The 20,152-nt window shown below is 49.8% G+C and overlaps 1 protein-coding gene across 7 annotated transcripts in view; it reads left to right on the top strand.

The window, feature by feature from the left end:
- Positions 1-20,152, top strand: part of SLC66A2 (solute carrier family 66 member 2) — a 44,626-nt gene that overhangs the window by 15,015 nt on the left and 9,459 nt on the right. For 3 of the 7 annotated variants that reach the window (XM_025997786.2, XM_025997787.2, XM_025997788.2), the window contains 2 exons: positions 79-132; positions 18,571-18,787. The exons of 1 other annotated variant lie outside the window; for it this stretch is intronic. In XM_025997786.2, coding sequence (XP_025853571.2) covers positions 79-132; positions 18,571-18,787 — 271 coding nt within the window. The remainder of the gene's footprint in view (positions 1-78; positions 133-18,570; positions 18,788-20,152) is intronic. 3 more of the 7 variants (XM_072758157.1, XM_072758155.1, XM_025997789.2) reach the window with 1 other exon arrangement.

Genomic DNA, 20,152 nt, shown 5'->3' with positions numbered 1-20,152 from the left:
GCGGGAGCCACAGCCGCTAATGAGTGTTAAAACCAGTCTGTTTCTGTCTCTTCCTTCTTTCTGTTTCTTTAAATGTAGCTGCAGATAATAAGGACGAAGAAGTCAAGGTGCCCCCCAGGCGGTTGTATCTGGGTACGTACTACCGCGCGGGGCTGCCCCAGGACCCCTCACCTCCCCAGCCTGCTCAGCCCTTACCAGCATGCTCCCAGCCTGTGACTCGGTTTACTAAGTGTGGCCATGTCTCCAGCAAGCTAACCAACCCAGAGCCTGCTGTTCTGAAGCATGAGCTAGTTTCTAGAGCCTGCCCAGCGTGTGTGAGCACTGGGCAGAGGGTGGGGGGGAGAGAAACCGGGGACGCGGGAGTGAAACAGGTGAGGGTACAAGTTTGTGTTAGATTCATCCCCAAATGTTTTACTCCTTTTGATGCTATGGAAAATGGAACTGGTTTGTGGCTTCATGTCAGGTGGTTTAGTGAAATCTTGTAGAAATAAAGTTGAATTTCACATATGGATCTTGTGTTCTGCAGCTTTGCTGGCCTCATTCATTAGTTCAAATAGCTTTTTGGTGTGTCCCTTGGGATTTCTCTGTGTACAATCATATCCTTGGGATGCCTGGGGGAATCAGCAGTTGGCTGCCTGCCTTTGGCTCAGGTCATGATCCCGGGGTTCTGGGATCAAGTCTCACGTCAGGTTCTGTGCAGGGAGCCTGCTTCTCCCTCTGCTTGTATCTCTGCCTCTCTCTGTGTCTCTCATGAATAAATAAATCTTTTTTTTTTTTTTTTTGAAAAAAGATCATGTCCTCTGTGCAGAGAGGTAGTGTTGCTTTCTCCTCTGCAATCTGGATGCTTCTTCTGATTCTTGCCTCGTCCCCCTGGAGTCAGAGGTGGCTGCACTGTGAGCCTGGACCTGCTTGTTGTGCTCCCGGGCTTCACAGGAAGGCGTCTGTCACCACCAGGCACAGTGTTGGCGCGGATCCCACATAGCTGCCTCCTGTTACATGATGCAGGAACCTTCCTACTTTGAGTTTGTGGAGTGTTTTTTTTACCATGAAACAGTGTTGAAGTTTTTTTTTTTTTTTTTTAAGATTTTATTCATTTATGCATGACAGACACACACACACACACACACACACAGAGAGAGGGGGAGAGAGAAAGGCAGAGCCAGAGGGAGAAGCAGGCTCCATGCAAGGAGCCCGACGTGGGACTTGATCCAGGAACCCCAGGGTCATGTCCTGGGCTGAAGGCAGGCACCAAACCACTGAGTCACCAAGGGATCCCTGGTGTTGAAGTTTGATGCTTCCCTCTCTGTGTTGAGATGATTGTGTAGTTTTGTCTTTCATTCTGCATTGATTGACGTTGTATGTTGGACCAACATGGCATTCTTGGGATCAAGCCCATCTCGCCGTGAGCTAAGATCCTTTTTATAAGTTGCTGGATTCCACTGCTAGGACTATGTCAAGGATTTTTGTGTCCAGATTCATAAGGGATATGGTCTGCCTTTGTTTTGTTTTGTTTTGTTTTTTCTTTTTAATTCTTGTGAGGACTTTGGTTTCAGTATCAGGATAGTACTGGTTTGGGAAGACGGGTTGGGAATGGAAATGTTCCCTCCTCTTCTATTTTGTTTTAAGTTTGTAAAGGATTGCTATCAATTCTTTTTTTTTTTTAATTCTTTATTAAGACATTTTTTTTTAATTGAGGACACTTGGGGGGCTCAGTGGTTGAGCACCTGCCTTTGGCTCAGGGGTGACCTAGGGGTCCTAGGATCGAGTCCCACATTGGGCTCCCCAGAGGGAGCCTGCTTCTCTCCCTGCCTCTCTCTGTGTCTCATGAATAAATAAATAATATCTTAAACAATTTTTTAAATTGAGATATAACTAACATATAACATTAGCTTCAAGTATATAGTAAGTTTAGTATCAGTCATCAAAAAAATTTTGTTTATGATGACTTAAGATCTCTCGCTGAGCTGCTTTCAAATACGCGGCATAGTATCATGGCACAGTATTGTCAGCCACAGTCAGCGAGCTGTGCCTTCCATCCCTGTGACCTGTTTATTCTGTAACTAAACCTCGTACCTTGTGACCCCTCACCCGTTTTGCGTAGCCGGAATCCCCCACCGGTCTGTCCTCTGTATCTGTGGGCTGTCTCACTTCTTTAGATTCCACTTATAAATGCAACCATCTGGAGTTTGTTCTCCTGACTGACCTGGCTCCCTTAGAGTGAGACAGGGTCCCTCCCTCTGTCCGCAGATAGCAGGACATCTTCCTTTCTGATGCTGAGTACGATCCTGTTGTTCATACACACCACGTGTTCTTGGGGTGCTTCCCAATCTTGGCTGCTGCAGATGTAGGGGTGCGCGTGTCTGTTTGAATCTATGTTTTTGTTTGCTTCGGATAAACCCCTCTTCGTGGAATTGCTGTTGTAGGGTATTTCTATTTTTAGTTTCTTGCAGAACAGTGTCCGTGCTGTGTCCTGTGGACACAGCAGCTTGCACTCCCAGCAGCAGCACACAGGGCTCCCTTTCTACCACATCCTCGCCAGCACCTGCGGTTTCTTGTGTTTTTGAGAAGAGTCCCTCTGGCAGGTGGAGGTGGTGTCTCCTTATGTGCTTTAATGGTTTTCTCTGTTGTGTGGCAGCTTTCAGTTTGATGCAATCCCAGTTCTTTACTTTTGCTTTTGTTTCCTTTGCTTTTGGCATTAGATCCAAACACTCAACATGAGACCAGTGTCAAGGAGCTCCCTACATTTCCTTCTAGGAGGGTTTGTTTTTTAATTGAAATATATTTGATATATAACATTGTGGAAATTTAAGGTGTACAGCATGCCGATACGTTCATATATTGTAATATCACTATTGTAGTGATGATTGGCATGTCTGTCTTACCATGTAGTTATAATTTCCTCATAGTGGTTGGAATAATGACGTTCTAGTCCCTGCGAGCATGGTGGTCGCTGTGCCGTGTTTTCCCTATTCACTGACTGTGGCTGGATCTCGAGGGCCTGTGTACGTCTAATTGCAAGTTTATTGATTCTTTGGTAGAATGAGCCAGTGAAGCTCTCTGGGCCTGGACTTCCCTTTGTGGAAAGTATTAAAATTTCCAGGTCAGTCTCTTCTTATAAGTCTATTCAGATTTTCTATTTCTTCCTGAGTTATTCTTCACGGTTTCTTGGAATTTGTCCACTTACCCTCATTTGCTGATGAATACTTTTCGTCTTATTTTTGTTTCCTGTGCAGTGGTTCCTTGTTCATCCCTGACTGGAGTAGCGTCGGTCCTTTCCTCTTTCTTTTTTCTCTTGGTTGTTCTAGCTAAAGGTTTGTCAATTTTATTGGTTTTCTTTCCCCCAAAAGAACCAATTTTTGGTTTTGTCGATTTTCTTTGTTGTTTTTCTATTCTCTACTGTGTTTATTTTAATTCTAGTATTTATTTCTTTCCTTCTGCTTACTTTGGATTTAGTTTGCTTTTCCTACTTTCCTAAGGGAAGAAGGTTAGACTATTGGTTTGAAATGTTTTTTCTTGGGACGCCTGAGTGGCTTAGCGGTTGGGTGTCTGCCTTCAGCCCAGGGCGTGAACCTGGAGACCCAGGATTGAGTCCCGCATTGGGCTCCCTGCATGGAGCCTGCTCCTCCCTCTGCCTCTGCCTGTGTCTCTGCCTCTCTCATGAATAAATAAATATAATCTTTTTAAAAAATTAAATATTTTTTCTTTTTATTTTTTTTTAAGATTTTATTTATTCAAGAGAGACACACACACACAGAGAGGCAGAGACAGAGGCAGAGGGAGAGGCAGTCTCCAAGCAGGGAGCTTGATGTGGGACTGGATCCCTGGTCTCCAGGATCACACCCTGGGCTGAAGGTGGCGCTAAACCGCTGAGCCACCCAGGGAACCCCCTTTTCTTTTTAAATGTGGCATTTTTAGCCATAAAGTTCTAACAAATGCTTCCAGTGCATCTACAAGTTTTGGTATATTGTGCTTTCATTTTAATTGGTCTTAAATATTTTCTAATTTCCTTGAGAATACTTCTTTGACCCACTTTTTATTTTTGTATGTTGTTTAATTTGCACATATTTGTGAAATCCCCAGATTTCCATCTGTTACTGATTTCTAATTCAGTCCATTGTAATTGGACAATATTCTTTGTTATTATTCCAGTCATTTTATATTGGGGCTTGTGTCATGGCCTTGCAGAAGGTCTGTCCTGGGCATGCCTGTAAGCCTGACATGCACTGTGAGTCCGTTAGCTTCACGGAGTTCAGGTCTTTCCTTTGTCCCTGTCTGGTCGTCATACCCATTACTAAGACCATATGTGGAAATCTCCCACTATTTTTGAATTATTCAGTTTTCTTTTCACTTCTGTCAGGTTTTGCCCTCTGTGTTTTGGGGGACAGTTGTTAGGTGCATCTGTGTTTATGTTTATAGTTTTATCTAACTGATGGATTGGCCTTTTATGGTTATAAACTGTTCCTCTATTTCCAATAATTTTGTTTTGTTTTAAAGTCTGTTTCTTTCTGATCTTACTATAGCTATTCCTGATCTATGGTTGCTGTTGTATGGTGTTTTTTCCCATTCTTTTACTTTTTAAAAATTTTAAAAATATTTTATTTATTTATTCATAAGACACACACACACACACACACACACGCACACACACACACACACAGATTGGCAGAGACACAGGCAGAGGGAGAAATCAGGTTCCATGAAGGGAGCCTGATATGGGACTTGATCCTGGGTCTCCAGGATCACACCCTATGCTGAAGGTGACACTAAACCACTGAGCCACCCAGGCTGCCCTCTTTTACTTTTTTTAAAAAAAAGATTTTATTTATTCATTTGAGAGAGGGAGTGCAAGCAGGCAGAACCACAGGTAAAGGGAGAAGCAGACTCCCCATTGAGCAGGGAACCTGACCAGAACTTGATCCCAGGAACTGGAGGTTACAATCTGGGCTGAAGGTGGGCCCTTCACCAACTGAGCCCGCCAGGCACCCCATCTTAGTGATCTTTTAAACCATATATATTCTATTTCCTTAGTGGTTGCTTTAAGGGTTAAATATGTTTCTTAGCACTATCTATTTGTACTAACTTAACTTATACTAATTTTTTAATCAGTTAAGAGAGGAAAGAAAAAATACCCACTTACTCTATCTTTTATAATTACGTACATAATTGCCCTTACCCTCTTTGTTTTTTCATGTACATCAACATTATTGTCTGATGTCACTTGCTTTCAGCGTGAAGAATTTATTTTTAGTATTTCCTGAAGTTGGGTCTGCTAACAACAAATTCTCTAAGTTCTTATTTGAGAATGTCTTTTTTTTTTTTTTTTGCTTTTGTTTTGAGAAAAAAGTTTCCTGAATGTAAGAATCTCAGTTGACAGTTTCTTTTCAGTGTTTCAAATATAGTAGTCATTTTTTTTCTTTTTGATTTCAAGATTTTTTTAAAATTTTAATTAATTAATTAAATTTTTAAAATTTATTTATGATAGTCACACACACACACACACACAGAGAGAGAGAGAGAGAGAGAGAGAGAGAGACATAGGCAGAGGGAGAAGCAGGCTCCATGCACCGGGAGCCCGACGTGGGATTCGATCCCAGGTCTCCAGGATCACGCCCTGGGCCAAAGGCAGGCGCTAAACCGCTGCGCCACCCAGGGATCCCAGATTTTTTTTTTTTTTTTTTCTTTTCAACTTGTAGACTATGTGTGAGGGTGTAGACATCTTTGTATTTATTCTCCTTGTTGTTGGTTGAACTTTGTGGGAGTGTAGATTAATGTTTTCATAAAATTTGGGAAGTTTTCAGTAATTGCTTCTTTGAATATTTTTCTTCTCTCTCTACCCTCAGTGCACCCATTTTGCATATATTGATATGTTTAATTTTGTTTCACATTTCTCTGTGGGGTCTGTTCATTTTTCTCAATTCTATTTTCTCATTGGTTATCAGATTGCATCATCTCTGTTGACCTGTCATCAAGTTCACTGACCCCTCTGCCAACTCAAATCTCATGTGGAGCTTCTGTTGTGAGATTTATATTTCAGCTATTTTAACTTTCCATTTCTGAATTTTCATTTGGTACCTTCTCTTTCTATTGATTTTCTATCTGACGAGACATTGTCGTTATGCCCTCCTTTACTTTATGATTTCCTTTAGTTCTTTGAACATGTTTATAACTGTTTTGCAGTCATTTCTGCTAAGTCCAGTGGCTGTGTCCCTTCAAAAGTCATTTTGTTTCCTTTTATTTTCCTTCTGTGTATGGGCTACTTTCCCATTTCTTTGCAATTCTCAAATATTTTGTTGAAACTGTGTGTTGTAAAATATTGTAGGAACTCTGGATCCTGGGCCCCCACCCCTTTGTGGAGGGAAGCTTGCTTATTGTTTAGTGAATTGCCTAGACCTGTGCCAATTCCAAACCTCTCCTCTCCCAGCCCGGCCGTGGTGCCAGCTAAGTCTTTGACTCTCCTGGGTCCCATCAGGCTCCTGGGTGGCCTCCTTCCGTTGGAATCACTGACCTGTTAGCCTCCACAAAGGGCTGGTAGTTTGCTCCATTGGTTTTGGTAACACCCTGTGGTGTGCACTTTCAGGTCTGATCAGTTGAAGCCAGGCAAGGGGATCTTGAGGATTGTCTTTGACGACTGCTGTGTCCCCAGGAGGCCTCTCCTTGGTTGCTTTCACCTGATAAACAGCAGGTGTGCTGTCTCACTTGCTCTCTTCCTCTTACCTGCTCCACTACCGAGTCCCCCACTGTTCTTGTTGGTGCCTTAAGCTTGAACTTGCTTGTGCTCTGTTCTAACCAAAGTTAGTCCCTGTCGGGAGAGCTAGTTCTATGTGCCCCATCCTGAGGCAGAGCCTCTGAGCCCCTCCTTGGAATGCATGCACTGAGGGGATTGTAACCCCAGGTCTCCTTGGTTTGCTCTTCCCAGTGTGGACAAACTAGGGTAGGAAAGTATTCTCTGCTCACTGCAGGGGTTGAGCCTGTGTCCTACGAATGGGGCTGGGAGGGGCTGGGGAGCCCTGACTTCTGTGCCCTTCTTGCCTGGAATAGACTAGGAGCTGAGCTGAGGGATGAGAAGTGCTGGGCACCTGCTGCTCCTGGGGAGAGACCACAGCCCTACCAGGCCACAGCTCAGTCTTTTCTAGAGTAGAGTTTCTCCATTGCTGTGTGGCCCGAGGACACTTTACAGTGATTTTACATGGTTGATTTTTTTTTTAAGATTTTATTTATTTGGGTAGGAAATATCAGAAAAGGAGACAGAACATAAAGACTCCTAACTCTGGGAAACGAACTAGGGATGGTGGAAGGGGAGGAGGGCGGGAGGTGGGGTGAATGGGTGACGGGCACTGAGGGGGGCACTTGATGGGATGAGCACTGGGAGTTATTCTGTATGTTGGCAAATTGAACACCAATAAAAAATAAATTTATTATTAAAAAAATAAAAAATAGGGATCCCTGGGTGGCGCAGCAGTTTGGCGCCTGCCTTTGGCTCAGGGCATGATCCTGGAGACCCGGGATCGAATCCCACGTCAGGCTCCCGGTGCATGGAGCCTGCTTCTCCCTCTGCCTGTGTCTCTGCCTCTCTCTCTCTCTCTGTGTGTGACTATCATAAATAATAAATAAAAATTTAAAAAAAAGATTTAAAAAAAATAAAAAAATAAAAAATAAAATAAAACTTGAAGTAAATACAGAAAAAAAAAAGATTTTATTTATTTATTCATGAGAGACATACAGAGAGAGAGGCAGAGACACAGACAGAGAGAGAAGCAGGCTCCATGCAGGGAGCCTGATGTGGGACTCGATCCAGGGTCTCCAGGATCACGCCCTGAGCTAAAGGCAGCGCTAAACCCCTGAGCCACCAGGGCTGCCCTACATGGTTGATTTTTAGAAGACACAGCAGTTGTGTTGTTTTGCTGGGAGACATCACCCCGGGATTGCCGTCCACTCCTGCTTGCAGTTTCACTGACAGGATCCCTGGTGGCCAGAGTAGCAGGAAGTTCCAGGCTGGGAGGGCAGGTAGCATTTGTCTTTATCTATAGCTACACCGAAGGATGGACTTGGGGCCTTGCCTGTCCTCAGTTGGTTTTGTGTTCAGGGGCTGATATGGTGCTGTGTTTGCCTCAGTGAAGGTCACATTCTCCACTAAGTGTTTAGAAGTAGCCTTAAAACTTTAACTGTGAAGTGAAGTTGCTGTTTTGACTTAGGGAAGAGCTGTGTATCCCAGCCCATCTGGGTCAGGCCCTTCTGGTACTTTCTGCTCAGTGCAGCCGGGGTGCTTGTGTTGTGAGGCAGCACGGAAGCTGCTCAGGGAGTTGGGTGAGGTTTTGTGGGCCAGAGCAAGCAGCCTGTTTGTGTGTCGGTGGCATGAGAACTTGGGGCCTCAACTGGGGACCTCTTGTCCAGTGTCGGCTGGCCCACCCAGCGGAAATTGTTAGTAAAAAACCGCCCAGAAATCCTATAGGATGAAAGGAAAAGGCTCCTGCAGTTTAGGAACGTCACCTCTGCTGGGGGTCAGCCCGGGTCACAGTGGGATCCCTCTAGGGCAGCATTTTTTAACTCGGCCCGGTGTTCCTGCTTGCTGGTTAGCTGTACTCAGTCCCCTGGGTGGAGTGGGGCTTTCGGGTCCCCGGACCTCTCCTTTGCAGCTGCGGCCTGCTGGCCTGCTGGCCTGCTGGCAGGGGTGGTGGTGCAGGTGAACACTTGGGCAGGGTGTCAGTCCTAGAGCCAGGTTGCCGGGCTGGCTGCCCTGGGCTTTCTCAGGTGGCCCCAAGGCTCCCCGTGCTCAGCCGGGGGGCCTGGCTTCCCCCCTTCCATGTTGGGGTGTGCACCCAAGGATGCGGGGTCAGAGATCAGGGCTGTGTCCCCAGACTGCGTCACTTGGGGAGTCACAGACATGAGCAGACATGCCTGGGGGTGGGAGCTGCCAGACAAGCACTGTGATGAGAGCCACAGTTTAGTTTGATCCAGGGTTTTGAAGGAAGTAGTAAGAGTGGTTTTGTTTTCACGGAGAATTGATTTTTAAACACGTAAATATTTTTTGGAAGACTGCAAGGTTGCGGTGGGAGTGCAGGCGTGTTTTCTTGAGCTGGGAGAATAAGTTGCCAACTTGGTGCTTGGTGACACTCAAGTCTCTGGTGTTGCTTCTGGAAAGCAGGATCTGAGCCTCCATCGCTCGTTGGTGTCCCGATCAGAGGCACCTGCCCCCACCTCACCTGTTTGCTCAGCAGCACAGGAAGGGGTCTGTCAGAGGCCCCCCAAGCCATTAGCTGGGAGCCGTTCTGGTTCTGTGCTCCCAGGGGTCAGTTCCAGACCTTTGTCCTGGGGCCCCAGGGGCTGGTCTGGGACCCGCAGCTTCTGCGTGACAGAAGCCCCCACTGTGGGCTCCGAGGAGCATGTGGGGCCTTTGAATGGGGCTGTTCGCATGCTTTCTCCAGCAGCTCCTGGCTGTCACTGTAGCCATTGGGGAGGGAGCACAGCCCACCCTCCATCCCCCACCTCTCAGGGCCTACTAGGCCTAGACCACCGGGGGGGGGGGGTGCTTTGTGTGACCTGTGGGAGCAGAAACCTGCTGGGGTTGTGCTCGGGTTACATGTGTTCCATTTCTAGCGGGGTCTGCAGCAGGGTCTGCAGGGGGCTCTGCAGCGGGGCCTGCAGTGGGGTCTGCAGTGTCGCCCGACAAGGACGAGCCAGTCAGGATATGACCCCCGCCCGCTGGGGTGGAACACAGAGCAAGAGGCATGGGGCCTTTTCAGGGGTGACCACCACCTGCCCCTCCAGGGGTCGGGCTGCAGGGCCGGGGTGCTGCCGTCCCCCCACAGTGGTGGGGGCTGCGCTCAGCCTCTCACTCCCTGCCCGGCCAGGCCCTCTGTGGCCCCACGAGGCCCGAGGGTATAAGGACAGATACCCAGGCCCCCTCGTGGACGCTGGGCTTTCCCAGCTCTCCAGATGGGAAGTGAGACCAAGTCAGCAGGACCGTGTGATGGTACCCAGGCGTCCAGGTCCACTCTGAATGCCTGGGCCGCGGGGAGGCTGGCAGGGACCCCTGCCCAGGGGTGGGGTGTCCCAGGAGGGTCCTGCAATCTCCCTCTCCCCAGGGTGGTCCCAGGAGGGTCCTGCATCTCCTCCTGCCCAGACAATCCCCTGTACTGTGGCCAGAGTGCCACCTGCTCACCGAGGGCCTGTCGTCTCCTCTGAGACAGGTGGTGGGCAGGAAGCCGGAGTTTCAAGGGAGGCTGCGCAGGGGTGGGGTGAGCAAAGCCAAGCCCGTCTCAGGGTCATGCAGCCGGGGTGGTGGTGCCACCTCTTGACCCTGGGCCCCTGGAGGCAGCATCGCAAGAGGGTCTGGGCTCAATCCCATGCATCGCCGCAGCAGGGGGCTCTGCCTCGGTTTCCCCCAGTATTGGGGTTGGGTGCTGACTGTGGAGAGGGGCCGGGTGTGTGTTTATCTGCTTCTTGGCCCCGGGGAACGTTGGCTCCAGATGCCAAGCCCGGGTCACCAATAGGGCTGAGCCCTTTCGATGGAGCCGTCCTGGGCACCCCGAGGGCATCAGGATGCCCTGCTGTGTGGCCTCTTCATCCTCCAGAATGAAGGCAGTCAGCAGCGATCCCCAGGGACACCTGGTGTGTGCTCCCTCTCCCTGGGAGGAGCGGTGACCCCAGTGGATGGGGCGAGGGATGGCTTGGGGGGCCCAGCTGTGTGACCCTGGGACAGCTGGAGAGTGTGCAGGTGGAACAGGGCTGCCCTGTGAGGAAGACTGAGGAAGGTGGCAGAAAACACCAGGATTTCCCCCAAAACACCAGGAAAACTGGGTGGGTTTGGGGGTCAGTGGGGGGCACAGAGCCTGGGGTTTCCTTCCTCCTCCTGGTTGGCCTCTGGAGGTGTGGCCACCTTACAGGGCAGGTTCCTGTGGTGACCTTGAGCCACTGTGGTCACCGTGCTTCCATGTTAGGTGACCCTAGAGCTCGGCGGGGCCCCCAGCAGATAGACATAACAGCTCTCATTCCAGAGTCTTCAGCTGCAAAAAATAGCTTCTGTGCCTTCTCACATCACATTTGATGGGTGGTAGGTAGTTAGAGTCAGTCCCTGGGGAGCCGTCTCCACCCAACCTCCTGCCTCAGAGAGGGGGGTTGAGGGAGAGACAATGGGGGGCAGATGGGGGAGCTGGGGGAGAGACAGGGGATAGATGGGCTGGGGGAAAGATGGGGGGCAGATGGAGGCGCTGGCAGAGAGATGGAAGGGGGGGCCTGTGGAGAGATGGGGTAGGGCTGGGGGATAAACGAGCTGGGGGAGAGGGGCCAGGCTGAGGGAGAGACGGAGGGGGGCTGGGGGAGAGATAGGGGGCAGATGGAGGGCTGGGGGAAGACGGGGGACAGATGGGGGCTGGGGAGAGGTGGAGGACAGATAGGGGTATGGGGGAGAGACAGGACCCATGGGCTGGGGGAAGGGGGTGGGGCCTGGAGGAAAGATGAGGGGAGGGGGGCAGGGAGGGAGTTGGGGGCAGGGGGGTCTGGAGCACAGAGAGGGCTGGGGCAGGGGGAGTGCAGAGGAGTGGGGACATGTGCTGTAGGGGCTCAGGCCTGAGTGGGCCTGTGGGAGGGGCTCTTGGGTGGGGAGGGGGAGGTGGTCTGTGCTGGAGCACCTATTTGCCCTGTGGGGGCGCAGCTGCACTGCCTACTGGTCTGACACTGGGCATGCAGGTGTGTCTTGTTGGGGGGGCCCGCGGGGTCTGCGAGGCTCTGGGTGTCCATGAAGCCCGAGGACCCCGCTGCTCCCGGCTCCTGAGGGGGGCCCCTGGGGGTGCACAGGTCGGTGTGATGTCACCCTTACCAGCCTCCTGGAGCCCCTGCGGCCCCGTGGCCCCTCCCCACACAGGGACCAGGGAGTGGCCAGGGAGGCAGATCAGTTCTGAGAGGCAGTCATGAGGGGAAGAGCTGATGGTGGCCGAGAGGGACCGGTTGGCCCCCAGTCCTGGGAGCATTGTTTAGGGCTCAATGCCTTATCTCCGGGTCTTGTCTGGACAACATGTTGCGTCTGGGTTTGGTGTGTGGGTCGTGAAACTGTCGAGGGGATGCAGTTCGGTCCACATGGTGGGTTACCTGGGGCACCGCCCCTTTCTATCCCAGTCCTGGAGACCCCCTCCTGACACATCACCTGTACCTGCACCTGCTGGGGGCTTGCCCTAGGGGTGGGGCAGGTGCTGCCTGGGGGCTGCCCTCCCCTGGGCCTCTCCTCTCTTAGCTTCTTTCAAAAATTAATGAGACGACCTCTGATGTAGAAACCTCTCAAGTATAGAGGTTTGGTTCTATGTGAACAGATCAGGAACCTATACTTTTCATTAAGCATCTAAACTCTGCAAATCTCATTTCTGTATTTATCCGGTATTACCCTCGCAGACATTCCGCTTTATAGGAGTCCCGCTTCTCTCTCCCTGCCACTCAAGTGACCGTGGTGCATCCCACAAGGTGGTGGTTGGATGCGTTGCTGGGTTTACTTTAAATTGCTCAGGATGCAAATGACAGCACCTCACACTTGAAGTTTAAGAGAAGTATTTTTAACTTCAGGATTGGAAAATGTACTTACTAGACTGGGTATTTCTCTACCTCTTTACATAACACATCACATACATAGAGACTATTTTACTGTATTATGTATTAAAATTAGCTTTTTGGAAAAAATAAATAAAATTAGCTTTTTGGGATGTAATTCACGTACCGTAAAATTTACCCTTGAAAACTTTTTTGAGATAAAATTCGCATCAGATTCACCATTTAATCACCTTAAAGTATACAATTCAGTGGTTTTAGTACATTCGCAATGCTGTGTGATCATCACCACTAATTATAGAGCGTTTCTTGGGCACCTGGCTGGCTTAGAAGAGCCTGTGACTCTTGGGTTTGTGAGTTCAAGGCCCACATTGAGTGTAGAGGTTATTTATGTCAAAAAAATTGTCTACTTAAAGCACATTTCCATCACCCCAAGAGAAACCCTATATAAGCCCCCATGTCTCCCTTACCCCTACCCTGGGAAACCACTTAGGCATTTCTGTGTGATTTGCCTGTTCTGGACGTTTCCTGTATGGGAGGAATCCAGGATGTGGTCTCTGCTCACTGGCTTCTTCCACTAGCAAAATGTTTTCCAGATCAGTTCACGCCACCATGGGTGCCATCGCTTGATCCTCCCCAAGGCCAGGTGGTATTTCCAGATGTGAATCTACCACATTTTGCTTATCCACTCATCCATCATGGACATCTGGATGGTCTCTGCCTTTCTTTCTTTTTTTTTTTTTTTTTAAGATTTTATTTATTTATTCATGAGAGACAGAGAGAGAGACATAGGCACAGGGAGAAGTAGGTTCCCTGCAGGGAGCCCAATGTGGGACTTGAGGTGGGACTCAATCCCAGGACCATGGAATCACACCCTGAGCTGAAGGCAGACGCTCAACCCCTGAGCCACCCAGGCATCCCAATTTCTACCTTTCTGAGTGAATATTCGTGCATGAGGTTTTACATGACACGTGTTTTCAGTTCTCTGTGCCTGTACACTGGAGCAGGATCGCAGGCCACGGAGCGATCTGCGCCCGGTCACCAAGGAACGTCCAGGCTGTTTTCTCTTTTCATTCCTATCAGCTGCACATCAGGTTTCTCCACACCCCGCCCCCAGGCCTCTTACTGTCTTTACTGCTGTCATCACAGCTGTGAAGGCATCTCCGTGTGGCTGTGACCCGCATTTCCCCAATGATGGGTGATGGGAGCATTTCTTCGTGTGCTTCTTGGACATCCGAACATCTTCTCTAGAAAAGTGGCTATTCAGGCCCCTTGCCCGTGTCTTAATTGAGTTGTCCTTTTATTGTGCATCACATACGTGTTCAGGAGGGAAGTGGCTTCTTCAGCTATCCCAGGAGTTCTAGATGATGTGTATTCTGTAGATTATTAAAATTTAGTGTCGTTTCAGTTTTTCTGGGCACTAGTGTCACTTGGAATGTGTGTCTTCTCTGCGTGGAGCTTGGCGGGGTGTGGGGGGCGGTAAAGTGCTGGGGATCCCCCAGGTCCTGGGACTGCTCATGGCTGCTCTCTGCCCCACCCCACCCCCGGCGATGGCCATCACCTGGTCACACTAAGGAGATGGCTGGGGGCATGCCCCAGGGGGTCTCACTTGACTTCTGGCGGTAGGGGGGCGGCCTGGAGGAGGCTCTCTGACCTCAGGTCCCTCCTCCGGGAGCTGGGCCTGATGAGCTACAGAGCCAGGCACGCAGGAGGAGCTGAGACACTGCAGCCTGGCCATTGGGCGGGCGGACAGTTGCAGTGTGACCGAGCAGTCCCTTCGTGGCTGAGCTCCGTGGTGTTGCATTGTGTGTGTCTCTCCACTGGCCGGCAGGCCTGTGGGTCGTTCCCAGGCTGGGCAGTTACCGCTGACGCTGCTCTGATCCATACGTGACCGTCTGCTTGCTTCTCCGGGTGCACACCCAGGGGTGGGCTGGCTGGACCCATGGTATGTGTGCACACCTCCCCACGGCACCGCCCCGTCCTGCGCATGTGGGTTCCTGCCGCTTCGCGTCCTCATTCACACAGTCTGTAAGCCGTTCTTTGTGCTCGCATCTCACCTAGGTTTCTCTCAGCGCCGCTTCCTTGGCTTCCGCTGGGCTTGCACGTCGTCAGGTTTGTTCCTAAGTGTTTCCTACCCTTTGATGGTCTGTGTGGTGATGGTTTTAGAATTCAATTTCTGATTGCTTGTTGCTAGCATGTGGAACGCTGTTCTGTGTGTTTCTTGTGCTTGGGATCTGTTGTAGTTCTTAGATGTAGGACTTAGAGTGTCCATAACATTTGGGAAGATTTTGGTCCTTTTTCTTTCCACAATTTTTTTGCCCTCCTCTCACCCCAAAACCCAGGGACTTCAGCCCTACACGCACATATATGAGGCCCTTTGACTTGCAAATACTTTTTCCCATTTGCGTTGCCTTTCACCTTGTTGATTGTGTCCTTGGAAACACAAAGGTTTTTTTAAAGATTTCTCAGCTTTATAGAGATATTATTGACGTATAACCTTTTTAAGTTTAAGATGTACAATGTGATGATTTAATACGCTTAAATATTGTGGAATAAGTACCACAGTAAGATCAATGAACAGTTCCACCCCCTCACATAATGACTCTTTTTTGGTGGAGATAACCTTTAAGATCTATCCTCTTAAAACCTTTCTTTTTTCTTCCCTTTTTAAATTTAAATTTAATTTTTTTTAAGATTGATTTATTCATAAGGGACACAGAGAGAGAGGGAGAGTCACAAGCAGAGGGAGAAGTAGGCTCCCTGCAGGAAGCCTGATGTGGGACTCGATCCCAGGACCCCGGGGATCACGCCCTGGGCCAAAGGTAGACACTCAACCGCTGAGACACCCAGGCGTTCCTTTTCCCCTCTTTTTAAAAGTAAACTATAGGGCAGCCCCGGTGGCGCAGCGGTTTAGTGCTGCCTGCAGCCCAGGGTGTGATCCTGGAGATCCTGGATCGAGTCCCACATCAGGCTCTTTGTATGATGCCTGCTTCTCCCTCTGCCTGTCTCTGCCTCTCTCTCTGTGTGTCTATCATGAATAAATAAATAAAATCTTAAAAAAAAATAAAAGTAAACTGTATACCTGATGTGTAGGGCTAGATCAAGAGTCGCAGGCTCCACCAGCTGAGCCAGCCAGGCACCCCAGCCACTTTCCTATGTATGCTATGACATCGTTAACTACGGTCACCATTCTGTGCATTAGATCCCAGAACTTGTCCGTCATAGGCTCGGAATTTGTGTCCTCTGACTGCATACCCCCTTTTCCCCCCTCCGCATGCTGGCAGTCACCATTCTACTCTCTGTTTCTGTCAGTTTGGCTTTCTGGATTCCACACAACAATGAGAACATGCAGTGCTTGTCTTTCTCTGACTGGTTTTACTTCGCATAATGTCCTCAAGATCCATCTGTGTTGTCACAAAAGGCAAGATATCCCTTTTCCCCCTTTTTCAAATGGCTGAAGGATAATCTGGTGTGTGTGTGTGTGTGTGTGTGTGTGTGTCTAGCACACCTTCATATCCGTTCATCTCCTGATGGTTGCTTAGGCTGTTCCCAGGTCTGTTGTGAGTAGTGCTGCAGGGAGTGGGGGGCGCTGGTGGCTCTTCGGAATAATGATCGCATTTCCTTTAGCTGTATTCCAGAAGTGGAATGGCTGGATCATAGGGCAGCTCCATTTTTAACTCTTTGAGGACCCCCCATGCTGTTTTCCAGGGTGGCAGCAGCAGCTTGCACTCCCACCACAGGGCATGAGGGCGCCCCTTTCTCCATGGCCTTGTCAGCAGTTGCTGTTTCTTGTCTTTTTGATTTTAGCCATTCTGACGGGTGTGACATGGGACCTTGTTGTGGTTTTGACCTGTATCTCCCTGATGATGAGTGAGCTAGAGCATCTTATGTGTCTGTTGGCCATCAGGATGTCATCTTTGGAGGAATGTCTAATCTAGTCCTATGACCATTTGTTAATTGGATTGGCTTTTTTTTCCCTTTGAGTTGTATGAGTTTTGTATGTATTTGGATATAAACCCTTGGTAAGGGTGACAGTTTAGAAATATTTTTCCCATTGTGTTGGTCTCCTTTAGTTTGGCCTGTTGTTTCTTTGGCTTTGCGGATGCCTTTCAGTTTGATGTACTTCCACTCATTTATTTTTGCTTTTGTTGCTTGCACTTTTGGTGTTGTATCCAAAAAATTGTTGCTAAAACCAATAATGTCAAAGACCTTTTTCCCCTTAGAAACACAGAAGTTTACATTTTTGATATTGTCCAATTTATTTTTTCTTTTGTTGTCTGTGCTTTTGTTGTCACATCTAAGAAACCATCGATAAATGCAATGTCTCAAAGCTTTCCCTCTATATTTTCTTCTAAGAGTTTTCTCTCTCATGTTTAGGTCTTTGATCCATTTTGAATTAATTTTTGTGTATGCTGAGTTAAGGGTCTAGCCTGCCTCAGTCTTAGAAACTTTTGATAAGGATTTTCTGTTAGTCATCTGTTAATTGACTTGCTCCTTGAGAACCTAAAGTAGAAAGGCTTCTGACACCTTGAACTCAGACCAGCTTCCTAAAGCCCCTGGGCCCCTATCCGTACTCACATGTCCCCCAGTCATCCCAGTCCTGGCCCAGGTTCTCACCTCTGACTGTGTTCTCTCCACTCCACAGGCACAAAGGCAGGGATTTCAGCCGGGTCTGAAATTCGTCCCCTTGCTGCATCCTTCATGGTTTCCTATTCTCCATAGGGGACCCCTCGTTTGCCCCCAGCCTGTGTTCCAGGCTCCCCACACACTCAGCCCACCCCCGTGTTGCAGCACGGCTGGCTTATACCCAGCCCTGCTCTAGGAATGGACCCTCAGTCTGGTATGACATCCCTCCTGCCAGCCATGTTCGTCCTCCTCTGGCCATCCTGTCTGCACCCCGTTTCCAGCTCAGACTTAGGATAGTGCTCTCCTGTGGAGTGGGGGGTGGGGGTGGGAGGGAGGGTCTGGGTGGGAGGACAGGCACATGTGTGCAGGTTGGCTCTTCCCCTTGGGGTACTTCCCGGCCCCAGTTGGCCAGCCCTGCCGTCCCATGCCCTTGCTTATGCCTGCAGCCCCGCACGGTGCCCCGGCTCCAGGCCCTCCCGGTGTCAGGACCAGGCTGGTCTTGGGGTGCATCATGCCCCCTCATGTTCTCTCTGTATTTACCCCATTTTCCTGACCTTTCCTGAAGTGCTTCTGTCCCCAGGACTCCTACGTTTATCTGCCTGAGCCCAGGAACTTGATGTAGTTTGCTCATTTGCGAGTACTTATGATTTGGGTCTGCAGGACATGTGTGTCCAGCAAACGATAACATTCTATCAGTGAAGCGGGTAGCAATGATGAGTACGTACCTTCATCGGGCCCTTATTACAGGCTTGCACTTGACTGGGGTCATGAGATTAACTCACGGAATTATTAGAACAGCCATAGGAGGCAGGTCATACTGCTACTCTCTTACATCAGAAGAAATGGGGCAGCCCCGGTGGCACAGCGGTTTGGCGCCGCCTGCAGCCCAGGGTGTGATCCTGGAGACCCAGGATCGAGTCCCACATCGGGCTCCCTGTGTGGAGCCTGCTTCTCCCTCTGCCTGTGTCTCTGCCTCTCTCTCTCTGTGTCTATGGATAAATAAATAAAATCTTTAAAAAAAAAAAAAAAGAAGAAGAAGAAGAAACGGAGGTGCATGGTTGACTCATGCAGCTGTGGAGGGGAAGGGCGAGGGCTCTACCCAGGAGGGAGATTCAGCAGCTCTGGTACCACTGACTGCAGTAGCAGACTTATGGGTTTTACCATCTTTACATTGAATTAATATCTGTATCGAGGCTCCCTCACAAGCGCCTTGGTCAAGACCATGTGGAGCCCCACAGCCCATATTGTCCTCACGGTGACCTTGACTCTCTCACTCAGTTCACCTCCTCCCTGACCCCCTCACTCAGCTGACACTGTACCCTTGATAACCTTGACCTCAGTTCACATCCTCTCTCCTCATGATGACCTTGATCTGTGTGCCTAGTTCACATATCTCTCTTCCTCTTGCCCTAGACTTTGACCCTCACCACTTCTGGCACTGGAGCAGCTTCGGGGACTATGTGCAATGTGTCCTGGCCTTCACGGGCGTGGCAGGCTACGTCACATACCTGTCCATCGACTCAGCCCTTTTTGTGGAGACCCTGGGCTTCCTGGCTGTGCTGACCGAAGCCATGCTAGGTGTCCCTCAGCTCTACCGCAACTACCGCCACAAGTCCACTGAGGGAATGAGGTAGGCTCGTAAGTGTCGATCTCACTGCACCTCTTGGTACCGATGTGCCCACATGATTGGTCAGAGTCAAATGTGTACAAACCTGGCTGCTATATTTTAAGTCCTGTTTGTACAGCTTCCAAGTAAAGAACAGCTTGGGTTGGAGCGCATGGGTCCTTTGGCGTCTTGCTGCCTGAGCAGATATGTTAGCACGGAACAGGTGAGGGGAAGCTCACGGTACTGGGTCTGAGAGTCTCTCTTTTAGGTTGAACCTGAAGCATCATAGTGGGAAGGATGTGCCGAGCACAGGAGAGGGGATGTGAGGGGAGAGCTCTGCCCATAGTCAGGAGGTGTGCAGAGGTGCCCTGGCTTCCAGAGGCAGGGGATGTGTGTCATTGAGGGGCACTCTTGGTGATAGCTATGTGTGCTGTTGCCATTCATGTCTTCACATGCGCTCCAAGTAATGGGAGGCCAGTGTGGAACAGACCTTGGGGGCATTGGGGGGAGCCTTCCACTGTCCTGTCCCGACCCCATGAGAGTCACCCATGCACTGGAACAGGGTGTCCACCAGAATTACAGGGACCTTTGGATTGGCCTGTTCAGAATCTTTGTCCTTCCTGCCAGGTGTTCTTCTAGCACTTGCTTGCTTCCTGTGATGGGGAGCTCCCTCCTCAGGTGTCAGTACACCTGTGCAGGGGGGTATGTTAGAGATTTTATTTATTTATTCATGAGAGACACAGAGAGAGGCAGAGACATAGGCAGAGAGAGAAGTAGGCTCCTTTTGGGGATCCCGGTACAGGACTCGATCCCAGGACCCCAGGACCCTAGGACCCTGAGCTGAAGGCAGACGCTCAACTGCTGAGCCCCCGGGCGTCCTGTACCTGAATGTCTCATGCCCCTTTCCCTGACATCCATGCACACCCTCAGCCCCTCCCAGGGTGGGCCCAGGTGTGGAGGAGCATTGTGACCCCACCTCCCCGGAGCGTCTTCTCTGTGCTTGTCCCCCTCAGGCCCATTGGCTGCCCCTCCTGTGATGTGGCTACAGTCCCTTCCCTGCCCGGTTCTCGTTGGATGGGTATCTATTCAGGTGAAGTGTAAAGAAGATGACTAGTGTGCTCCTGTGGATCTGAATGTGCTGTGGGAGGCCTGTCCAGTAGCTGGGGCATGGTGTCCTCTCCCCAGGGACCCTTGGCGCCTGCAAACTCACTCAGGCTGACCACTGACTTATGGCTACAGTGGCTTCAGTGGGCTCACGTTGCTCCTGTACTGCTGCTTCCAAGCCCACCCGTGTGTGTGGCTGCACCTGAGCTGTCTCCTATTGCTGGTTGGATCCTGTAGGCATCTCTTACTGTATCTGCCATTTAGGGGATACCCTGGTGATTGAAT

The sequence above is a fragment of the Vulpes vulpes genome, chromosome 5 (assembly GCF_048418805.1).
Source record: "Vulpes vulpes isolate BD-2025 chromosome 5, VulVul3, whole genome shotgun sequence".
Classification (NCBI taxonomy): Eukaryota; Metazoa; Chordata; class Mammalia; order Carnivora; family Canidae; genus Vulpes; species Vulpes vulpes.
This window is presented reverse-complemented; position numbering and strand designations above follow the sequence as displayed.